Here is a 12,338-nt window from a genome sequence, read left to right on the forward strand (position 1 = left end):
TGCCTCATTCCACCCTTATGGTCAAGGTGGGCAAGATCTCCAGCAGGAGGATACCTACTGGCGCTCTGGCTCTGGGGCGTGAAGATCATGACGGTGGAACCCACGGTCGTCGTGAAGTCCAGGAAGCCATACACAGTCTTGGTCACGAAGGCTGCGGCCGCTGCGGGGACCACAGCCGTGGGCAGTGGGAGGGAGGCTATGGGCGTCGCCTCCACGATAGGTTCTTCAATTTCTCCATCTGGATTGTACACTGGCGCCAGCTGGGCCGACGCCGTGAACGCTGGAAGACGAGGCTGGATTAGCATACTGGCCAAGGTGGAGATCATATAGCTCTACCTGCTATATATCGCCTTGTAGAGAGCGATCAGTTTTATGTTAATGTATGATATAGTACCACTCAGGGTTATGTATGTCATAGATCCATTGTATAATGAGGATGTCATTAACTCTTTCAAACAGCAAGTCCATCAAGTGATTATTGGGCAATATTGAAACTTAGTGTCCCATAGACCTGTGGCTCAGGCTCCAAGAAATGTTAGGAACGAGTCTCGTCTGATTGGGTGATTGCTTCATTCACGGATCCCGCGGTTGTCCATAGTGACCAGTGAAGGAAGCATTCACATCACCATCCACCGACATTCCGAACATGATCATGGTGCCAGAAGATAAGGATAATAATGATACAGTGATGGTGTCTCAAGTCTGAGGTGTTGGTTTTTAATCATCCTATTTCGCTCTATCTAAACTTTTAAAGAATCATTGAAATTAGTACATAATCATCATGAAAGTATATATTACCTTGGGCATGCACGTTACACTATCACGGGAAGCACGTAAACATGAAGCTATGAAGTAGTGCTGTGTGAGGCATGAGAATATGTTCAAGCGAAGGGAAAAAGAAGACTGCCTGTGGAAACTTAGATTCTGTCTTTAAAAACATTCATCATCATCTAAGTGGCAATCAATCATTCCACTCATCAACGTGAAATATGTTTAGTTCTTGAAGAAATCAGCACAAAAAATATGGATTAATGTTCATGAGAAGCGAAAGAGATGACAAACAACGATTTAAATGGTGGCATAGTAGGACACACACTCCAGAGAAGCAGAGTCGGCTGGGGAGGAGGCGAAGCTAGAAGGCAAAAGAGGACTGCGCTCAACACCCTTCGGGAAATCGTATTCATCCAAAGAACGGTCAGAGTAGGTCAGGCTTGCCAGGCATTGCGAGGTAGCGCCAGGAACAAAGAAACGTTGCATTCGCTCACATCCATTCTCTTCCTGTCATGTGCAGTGACGTTGTATTCTTGGTGTCATTTGATGTGACATTAGACATCTTGATTTTGAGAACGTGCTGGAAGAGCACTTGCGAAGGTAGACACCACCGGTGACATGAACTACATGCCAGCAGCACCTCAGTCACGCACAGCAAACACAGGAGTGGCGCGTGAGTTGGTCTGCTGAGTTAACCTCCTGGGGTGAGGGACTGTGTGTCTGGTGAGGGCGGATCTCATAGCAACAACAGCAACACCATTCCTGGCATCACTACAGACTCTACAATACCTTACCTCTCATCACTACAGACTCTACAATACCTTACCTCTCATCACTACAGACTCTACAATACCTTACCTCTCATCACTACAGACTCTACAACACCTTACCTAATCACTACAGACTCTACAACACCTTACCTCTCATCACTACAGACTCTACAACACCTTACCTAATCACTACAGACTCTACAACACCTTACCTCTCATCACTACAGACTCTACAATACCTTACCTCTCATCACTACAGACTCTACAACACCTTACCTAATCACTACAGACTCTACAACACCTTACCTCTCATCACTTCAGACTCTACAACACCTTACCTCTCATCACTACAGACTCTACAACACCTTACCTCTCATCACTACAGACTCTACAACACCTTACCTAATCACTACAGACTCTACAACACCTTACCTCTCATCACTACAGACTCTACAACACCTTACCTCTCATCACTACAGACTCTACAACACCTTACCTCTCATCACTACAGACTCTACAACACCTTACCTAATCACTACAGACTCTACAACACCTTACCTCTCATCACTACAGACTCTACAACACCTTACCTCTCATCACTACAGACTCTACAACACCTTACCTCTCATCACTACAGACTCTACAACACCTTACCTCTCATCACTACAGACTCTACAACACCTTACCTCTCATCACTACAGACTCTACAACACCTTACCTCTCATCACTACAGACTCTACAACAGCTTACCGCACATCACACACACCTTACCTAATCACTACAGACTCTACAACACCTTACCTCTCATCACTACAGACTCTACAATACCTTACCTCTCATCACTACAGACTCTACAACACCTTACCTAATCACTACAGACTCTACAACACCTTACCTCTCATCACTACAGACTCTACAACACCTTACCTCTCATCACTACAGACTCTACAACACCTTACCTCTCATCACTACAGACTCTACAACACCTTACCTCTCATCACTACATACTCCACAACAGCTTACCTCTTATCGCTAAAGGCTCTACAACACCTTACCTCTTATAACCACAGACTGCAAAAGTTTACCTCTCATCACTACATGATCTACAACAGCTTTCCTCTTATCATTTCGACTTCTACAACTCCTCACTAGAGACTGTACGCCACTACTGGCTCTACAACTCCTCACTAGAGATTGTACATCACGCACTCATCATTATAGTCTCAGTAACAATATAAAGTTTATGGAACCTTTCAAAGTTTTTTCAGTATCTTCAAAAAGGATTTTTCGAAGAAGTTTTCTTTCTCTTGTTTGTCACCTGCATAAACCCTTGAATGTATTCTCTGCTTATCCAAATCTGAAACAACAGTATTCTTGTACATATGAGTAGATATGCCACAGTAATGTAAGCACTCTATTATGTAGAGGTGAATAAGAGATATGTGTAATTACTGTATAAATGTTACATAAAAGCAATCTTTCTTCAGATAGACAGGAAATGGTACACTCTAAGCCGCTGACAACTTCTAATATTGCTTGCTACACGGACATTGCTACTTTGAATACAGCTTCTACTGTTACTACTTCTCCCAGTGTACTGACTATGGTTTCATACAGCGAGACACAGCCTCTCCCACTTACCTACAATACTTGTCGATTCTTTGATATACATGAGAGTTGTAGCAGGTGCTGATGTAGCTCTACAACTACTATCTAGTTCATCTGTCTACATGTGGACTCTACATCATCTCCGGCTGGTGGCTACACCACTACATTAACACTACATTACTAAGACGTGTCACGTCACGTCCTCTTTAAAGGTATCTATTACTAGATTTTATCTTAGCATATTATAAACAAGTTTACTCTACGTCACTAGAGGGAAGCTTTGAAATGGTGCATATATCATATATTAACTTGATCTATATCTACAGTTTGTAGTTGTGGACAGAGTAAACATTCACGTTCGTGCAGTGCTAGAGGCTTCTAGATACTGTTGTACTAGAGAACTAATTAGACTTTATAACCTGAATTGAATATCAGCTAAAGTGTCGCCGCGTGCAGAGGACAGGGAAGGAAGGGCCCGGGTGACGTCACATGTAAACACCACAGGGCTACCAATTCTCCAGGTGTGTGTGTGTGTGTGTGTGTGTCAAGGCTGCCAACTTACCCAAGCTGAACGGATCGCTATTGTCTCCGCCAACGGTAAAGGTGTTAAGTTTGGGATACTCAACGACATGTGCACTGCTTGTGGTTGGGTTCCCTGTAAAAAGAAGCCACAGCGAGACATGCCAAGTGAGCTGAGGTCAACTGAAGTCAGCTGAAGTCAGTTCTGCACGACTCCCACATGTTTTGGTCAGGTCGTCGTAGAGGTCAGCATCAGCTACGATCAGTGATTCTATCTATATCTACTGTAACGTGGATTTTGATTAGTTGATTTGACTAATACTATCATCATTGATTGACTAAGTGCACATCTACCAACTTGGCAAATTATAAGTCATGCCTTAATGCAACTGAGTGAATTATTACAGTTTGTTCTTCTACTCTGCAGTCTAAGGCTTTGATATCAAGAACACGTACAGCTAATGTTAGTCAGTTAGTGTGCAGTGGTAGCGTTGTCTGCCTGGCATCGCCAGCATAACCCGCGCACCACAACAGCGCCAGGAAAGATGACACATGGAGAGAGAAGTGTTGATGGCGAGACAGACACAGAAGACAAGTGTTAAGGGTCGGCTGGTATGTTCGGGCAGGACACTCAAGTCTCAAACGCTTTCTAGAATATTTCTTGAATCTTTTTTCAAACGATCTTGGTGATGGTGAGGGTCCACATCTCAGATTCTCTGGTATTTACATGATTAATTCATTCACTACAGTGTTATTCATATCTTTTTTATCAGATTCGGAGTAAACAACAGACATAAATGCAAACAGACATGAGGGCAGATGAATGTCACATGAGACATTTGGATGAAGAATACATTTCCAGGTTATGCTGTACAGAATATTTGTATTCACAGAATTTCAAGTGAAGATTCAATAGTCAAAGAACTTGCAAGCACTCAGCATTGTGTCAGTGTAGACACAACAGAGTGAGACTGGCAAGATGACACTCCCATATCCTTAGTTCTGACAGCAATGTGAAGACGTTGTCTAAATATACATGATGATGATAATAACATTTTGAATGAGAGGATAAAGTGTGGAGAAGGGCAGTGTAGTGTGTGTGTGTGTGTGTCCAGCACTGACGTAGCTACAATGTGTTTGTACATGGGAGTGTGAAAGCATTACAGTATTTACTAAAGGAACGGTCTTTATACATAGAGAACACAGGAACAATAGGTGTGTGTGTGTGTGTGTGTGTGTGTGTGTGTGTGTGTGTGTGTGTGTGTGTTTCTGTGTGTGTGTGTGTTTCTGTGTGTGTGTGTGTGTGTGTGTGTGTGTGTGTGTGTGTGTGTGTAAATACAGTGGAGTGAGGACAGTAATGAATGAAGTAAAGAGTTATGTGGTGGAAATAGATGATCAATAAGGCTGTGGTGTGAGTGAGTACGAAGGGAAACATTATATACTTAATGGTTTTGTCTTCCTCAATACTGTCGATATGGCATTTTCAGAGCCACATGGTATATACAGAATACAAGTGCATACCATATATACATATGGTATATATAGAATATAAGAATAAAACATATCTGCATATGGTATATACAGGATAAAAGTACACATATATGTAACTTAGATGCAAATCAGGAAATTATTCCAGAAGAATCAACTTCACACATATATTTGTGTGTGTGTGTGTGTGTGTATGTGTGTGTGTTTGTGTGTGTGTGTGTGTGTGTGTGTGTGTGTGTGTGTGTGTGTGTGTGTGTGTGTGTGTAATTCATAATGTACCACCAGCTCTATACCAATTCGTTTAGCCTTTTCTTAAAGGACTGATTGCACGTGAGACACGTAAGGTTAATTGAAGGAGTTAACTGTTTGTGAGCAGTTTCCTCACACAATCCTTCGGCCACAATGTGTCTCAGGCAAGACGTGACACTCCACACATCAGGACAATGACTGAAATGAGTTTAAACACAAAATCCTTTTCCAGCTACGTTTCTGTGGCCACGTGATTCACTCCGCTGTATGTTCTCAGCAAGAAGTCGGGAGGCAGGCAAACCTCCCTGCCCTCCAGACTTGTGTATAACAATACCAGGAAGGTACAACACTGACGCTGTAATGAGAGAGTGGAACTTTGTTGATAATTATGTGGAAGTTGACGATATCGTGAAAGGTTCCCAGCGTTGCTTAGCAGGACCGGTGTGTGAGGGCCTCACCTGAGGGTGGAGGTGTGGTGGAGGGTATGTGAGGGCCTCACCTGAGGGTGGTGGTGTGGTGGAGGGTATGTGAGGGCCTCACCCGGGGGTGGTGGTGTGGTGGAGGGTTTGTGAGGGCCTCACCTGAGGGTGGAGGTGTGGTGGAGGGTATGTGAGGGCGTCACCCGGGGGTGATGGTGTAGTGGAGGGTAAATGAGGGCCTCACCTGGGGGTGGTGTCATACCTGGGGACACTAGGAAGCTGTGGTGTATATCTGGGGACACAGATGATCCAGTTAATATGTTGTTAGAGAACTACAGATGTGAATATATGCATGAAAGCAACTTCCCACACGCCATCATTGTTCATGAACGCACGTAAGAAGCACGCACGGGTGCACGCAAGGGCGTACGTAGAATTCACCATTCCCAGTCGAATCACATCCTGCCAAGACCGGTAATCTTGGCTAATATCTTAACTACTGTTTCCTGGAGTATTACCCAACCCAGGACCCGGCCATGATCCACCATCTTCAGAAATCCAAGAAAATCCTACATCAAGTAATTATCCTCCCCTGCGACCGCAACCAAAGCCTGTGTAATGCTCGGGTTGGAGGAGCGGGCTGTCTCAGCTCAGGTTGAAGGAGCAGGGTACCTCACCTCAGGTTGAAGGAGTAGGGTACCTCAGCTCAGGTTGAAGGAGCAGGGTACCTCAGCTCAGGGTGAAGGAGCAGGGTACCTCAGCTCAGGTTGAAGGAGCTGGGTACCTCAGCTCAGGTTGAAGGAGCTGGGTACCTCAGCTCAGGTTGAAGGAGCTGGGTACCTCAGCTCAGGTTGAAGGAGCTGGGTGTCACACCTCAGGTTGGAGGTGCGAGGTGTCTCTCAGCTCAGATTGGAGACGTAGGTTTCTCAGAGAAACAAAAAGATTGCCTGGTGTCAAATGAATGCTACAATATTTCTCCTGTTACCCCACACCTCAGGCTGTTTAGTCCCCGAGGGGTGGAGTTATCAGCGTCCCCCTTCCCACGCACCGATGACTTAAAACCGTTTTCATTGTGTTCCTGACGAAGGAGGAGCGCAAGATTGGTGTTACGTGTAGGGTCTCGTCCCTGCTGTGTTCACACGACGGTGTGTGAGTAGCACCATGGGTCACCTGGGTGTCTCAGAGTTCCGTCAACAATACAAGGTCGACAATTCCGACAAATGAAACACAGGTCTTTTGTCGTATGAAACTGCGGAAAGCTGTCATTACATCAAAATATTGCCTCTGGTTGCAATTATCGCTTTTTTTCATGGCAGATTTAGCAACGAAATCCGACAATTTGAAGAGAGAGAAAAAAAATGGCCCATCCATTCTCCAGGTACCGGAACCCTGCGATTAATGCTTATGTTTACGTTACGACAGAGAGAAAACGGCTACCGTCCTTCCTCTGTTCCCGGGGTAACTCACATAAACTGCTGGCCCAGACCTCCTGAACCTTCCCAACAATCAAACTAGACACCGCCTTAGATTATGTTCCTCAGAGCAATCCAGTAAGTGACAGGCAGATGTTCTCAAGCCGTAATAGACATTTCTCAATATTTTATTGAAGGTTCCACCGCAACTGTAGAAGACTGGAGGCGGACATCTTAAAATTTCAACCCCTTTATCAAGCACATCATAACGCCAATGTGACTGCCTTCACCTCCAATCCATTTTCCCAACCCCTGGTGTTGCCTCAGTATCTAAACACTACCTCTTCAAGTACGTTAACAATCTCTGTGACCAATGGTGACCCGGCCTTGCCAACCATTGGGCATGGAGCGAGCTGGTAGTACAGACTCGATTGATGATTTTGTTTACTGTTATCAAGGACGGACCCAAGAATATTAGTCATCTGAATCTCTTTTTTTTTTCGTACTGTTTCAAACCAGAAATATCTTCCCCTCCAAGTTCCAGATTGGAGAACATCTTAAAGCTTCATAGAACGTTAAGGGGCGTTTGATTCATTGATCTTTCTCTCGCCATGTCAATGCTGTAATGATTGATTTACATTTTATTGAATGTATCTTGTATTTTTCAACGCTGGAGGCTCCAATCACGGACGAAAGTCCACATCAAGACCCATCCTGAATTGAAGTGTAGATGAGAATGAGAGGAGGAAGATGGGTGTGTTGGAAATGGAATGTTTGAGGATAATGGAAAAGGGAGAGAGAGAGAGAGAGAGAGAGAGAGAGAGAGAGAGAGAGAGAGAGAGAGAGAGAGAGAGAGACTATTAGATGGCGTAGCGGCGGCCATGACCTCCCCAGCCCGGGTCAGCAGTAAGTCCCTGAATGAAACATACAAAGTCAGCCACGCTTGAATGCCAAGAGGCAGGAGAGCTGACGCGACGAAGCTGGTGTAATGCACACGGTTTATGGTCGCCACATCCACGACCTGGCAAGAAACAAGCGGCAGTTCCGTCCCGCAACACTGCCGGCAGCAGTGCGCGATCGCCACCGCCACCACCAGTATAGCACACGAGAGTCGTCCTCCTCCTTGCTGTGTACTCCTTGATGTGTCCTCCTTGATGTATCCTCCTTGATGTGTCGTCTCTGATGTGTCCTCCTTGATGTATCCTCCATGATGTATCCTCCTTGCTGTGTCCTCTCTGATGTGTCCTCCTTGATGTATCCTCCATGATGTATCCTCCTTGCTGTGTCCTCTCTGATGTGTCCTCCTTGATGTGTCCTCCTTGATGTGTCCTCCTTACTGTGTCCTCTCTGATGTGCCCTCATTGATGTCTCCTCCTTGCTGTATCCTCTCTGATGTGTCCCCCTTGATGTGTCCTTGCTGTGTCCTCCTTGCTCCGTCTTCCTCCTCATAACGGTCAGAGGGACAAGCAACACTAGGTGTACGGAGGAATATTGATCATCTTTCAAGTTGTGATCCCTGAGCTCGGCTAAGCTTGATGGTGCACATAGTCTGTTGACCAAAACTTAATAGCAACATTAGACTAATCTATTCAGTCTGAGTGCACTGAACAGTTAGTTAAGACCTTCTCCCGTTATACTCTGGTTATGGCGGCTAACATGGACGCATCACACGTCTGGGGTTGCCATTTATATCACAGGTAAATACTCTTGAGACACAGCAGTCAACGTGTGGACAACTTCACCCTCCCAGAATTTGTAAACACTGAGGTTCTCAAGGTCGTTTATCCACAACGTGTCTAAGGTAACCTCAAAAATTGTTGCACATTTGAGAAGCTGAAAGTAAGTTCCTTTTATCAGTGATAACTTTAGGTCAAGGCAAGTTCATATGACAATGTGATCCTCTCTAGTTACAGGTCTTATATATACCTACACACACTTACACACACACACACACACACACACACACACACACACACACACACACACACGCAAGACCGCTTCTCTCATGAAAAGAAATTCTTAATTGACTCTAGGTGTTAGTACTCACGTCAACCCTTAACAAATCCTCCACATGTTCATCCATCTCCATTTGGTTGTCTCAGTAAACTTTCACAACAGACGTAACCTCGTCGTCAGTGACGTCTTGAATGGAATACTATGATCCTCACTTGTGGTGAGGGTTTGTGTGTCTCTCTGGCTCTCGTGTGTGGTATGTGGTGGCAGTCAAGATGGAGCTGAGGTGTAAGCCTCATTGCTAATGTCCAGCTGCATGAATTCAAAGTGTCCATTCCATTTTATCTCTCTCTCTCTCTCTCTCTCTCTCTCTCTCTCTCTCTCTCTCTCTCTCTCTCTCTCTCTCTCTCTCTCTCTCTCTCTCTCTCTCAGAACAATGGCCCCAAGCAGGACACACTACCCTAAAATGTCCTGAGACAGTCCGTAAGGTCAATGTACTATTGTCCACTCCCCTCGCCGCCCCACACCCGGACCCCGGCTCACCCGCCCCTACACACCAGCACCCAGAATCATCACCTTATCTCTACCTCATGATCAATACTTCCTAACGGTGACAATGGTGAGGAAACTGACCACATCCAGGGGCACCTACCTCGCGGCGGTAGAGCCCCTTCTGGGAGATGTGTGTGGGGGTGAGGGAGAGGCGTGGGATGGCTCATGTCAATGTGAGGCGGACGAACACGACAGCTATACATGGGAAATGCATTAGAGGGTTGTGGGATTCAGCGTGACGGTGTGATCCGTGGTGACGCTGCGATCCTCTCGACACATTCTAGACGTGAGACGAGGATTCACTTGTGAGGTTCAGATTTTCGTACCTAAAGTCAACCTGGTCTGCTAGTTGACACAGACAGACTTGGGGAAGGAAGTGGTCCTCCTCCCTCCTCCTCTACGTTGTCAACCGTATCATTGTGATGAGAAGTTCACTTCTTCCATGTCCTGGCTGATGATGTAGCCTATTCTTACTCTGAACATTTCGAGAAGTTTGTTATAATTCTTCATATTCTTACGTCTTTGAGGAAGAACTGATTCTGTTTGTGCTGATGCCACGGGAGTGATGATTTCCGCTCAAATATTTCATTTTAATTTTCATTATCTTCGAGGATGATAAACACTTCACACAAGGTCAAGATCTTTTAACGTTCACGACTTCAAGAACCCAGCCAGGTTGAATACTCATAAGTGATAACGAATTTATTCACATCTTCAGTAAATAAAAAAAAGAAAAACATCTCTTTATTACTTGACCGAAAAATCTGATTGATGTTGAAAGTTGTATTGAATACATCTAGTCCTAAAGATTTATTTTGCTTGCCTTCATCACAATAACAAATTCAGGGAAAGAGAATGATTTGATGACCTGTTGTGTCGGGTTCGAGGCTCGAATCCATTATCTTCAAGATGGATGACTGCTGACAGCCAGAGACACTGTTATTATCATACTGGCCTCTCCTCCCGGCCACACACACACACACACACACACACACACACACACACACACACACACACACACACATTGCAGTTCAACTGTTATGACCCAAAAGCCTAACGGCTCTGTGTGTGTGTGTGTGTGTGTGTGTGTGTGTGTTGCTAGTGTCTGCCTTTACAAGGTTACACCGCAAGTGAAATGTCAACTTTTGCTGGGCTATATCACTGGAATACAGTCTTGTCAAAAAAAACTTTGCACTCCAAAGGAGTCCACATTTCCCTGCTACTAGAAGTTGCGCAGAAGCCTCTGGGTAATAAAAGGTCTCTGTTTTAGAAAGAGGAGCAGGGCTATGAGTATGTTGAGAGAGCTGAAGGTTACGTACGGAGAATGTTTGGACATATGGAGAGGATGAGCGACGAGAGTTTGACTGAGAGGGTTTATATGGAGGGAACAAGCAAGAGAGGTATACCCTGGGGGATGGAAGGATGGTGTGAGCGATGCTTTGAAGGCTCGAGGACCTGAACGCGGAAGAGGGAGCGAGGCGTGCAAAGGAGAGAGCGAATTGGAGCGACGTGCATTATAGGGGACGACGCGCTATCAGTAGCTTGATCCAAGGCTTATAAGAAGGTTGGGGAAAACCACGGTAAGGTCAGGGGCCAAGGCTTGGTTGTGGAGAGGAGGCTCTGATTTCGGTGCATTTTACATGGCAGCTTGAGAATGGATGAGTTAATGAAGGCATTTCTTAGTCTCTTTCCGGCGCTACCCTGCGTATGCAGGAAATGACGAGCAAGAAGGAAAAACAAAAGCAAAACAAAAAAACAAAAAAGAATATATATATTATCCTTAGGGATAGGGAAGGAAGAATGCTGCCCACGTATCCCCTGCGTGTCGTAGATGGCGACTGAAATGGGAGGGAGCGGAGGGCTGGCTCAATATCTGTGTTGCTGCCGCTAGTATTGTTCAATATATGTGTTGCTGCTGATATTGTTCAGTATCTGTGTTGCTGTTGCTGCTGGTGGTGGTGGTGTTGTTCAATAACTGTGACTCATCATAATCTCCCTCACCTGTGACACGGAAGACAATAGACCTTCATTATACCTTCAGGTAAATCATTCTTGAATTACCCCAGCGAGTGTGGGATCTCACGAAGCGGAGATGACTTTAAGGAAGACTGACTGAACTCTAACGGAAGACCGAGATAGTGAGATAGATAGATGGATGGAGAGAGAGAGAGAGAGAGAGAGAGAGAGAGAGAGAGAGAGAGAGAGAGAGAGAGAGAGAGAGAGAGGTTAGAGTGATTAGAGATTAGAGAGACAACAAAGCGAGATATTCAGTAGGATGGGAGGCAGCCTCGGAAAGATGATAAACATGGTGGTCGGCCAGCCAAGCCCTCCACCACCAGACGCCTGCTAGGACCGCCCACCTCCCTCCTCCTCCTCCTCCTGGCCTCACTCAGGAGGTCAGCTTGAGCTAGGAAGGTGACCCTTACCCAAGTGCCCCGTCTGGTAGTACCTGCAGCAACACACAACACAGGTGCAACACGCGGAAGAGACACCAACCTGACACCTGGAGGATTATCTTATTGTAATAATGTTCACTGAACTGTAGGTTGGTAATGGTGGTGACTGTGGTGGCGGCGTGGTGGTGGTGGTGGTAGTGT

At 45.4% G+C, this 12,338-nt stretch overlaps 1 protein-coding gene across 4 annotated transcripts in view; it reads right to left on the reverse strand.

Annotated features, from left to right (window-relative positions):
• The window catches only part of LOC139759598 (uncharacterized), a 52,042-nt gene that overhangs the window by 5,171 nt on the left and 34,533 nt on the right, over window positions 1-12,338 (reverse strand). For 2 of the 4 annotated variants that reach the window (XR_011715115.1, XM_071681904.1), the window contains exons 2-3: window positions 3,712-3,804; window positions 59-280 (exon numbers count right to left, since the gene is read on the reverse strand). Coding sequence is in view for 2 of the 4 variants with exons in the window: in XM_071681904.1 (XP_071538005.1) it covers window positions 59-280; window positions 3,712-3,804 (315 nt within the window). In the remaining 2 variants the exon portion in view is untranslated. The remainder of the gene's footprint in view (window positions 1-58; window positions 281-3,711; window positions 3,805-12,338) is intronic. The other 2 variants (XR_011715116.1, XM_071681905.1) reach the window with 1 other exon arrangement.

The sequence above is a fragment of the Panulirus ornatus genome, chromosome 33 (assembly GCF_036320965.1).
Source record: "Panulirus ornatus isolate Po-2019 chromosome 33, ASM3632096v1, whole genome shotgun sequence".
Classification (NCBI taxonomy): Eukaryota; Metazoa; Arthropoda; class Malacostraca; order Decapoda; family Palinuridae; genus Panulirus; species Panulirus ornatus.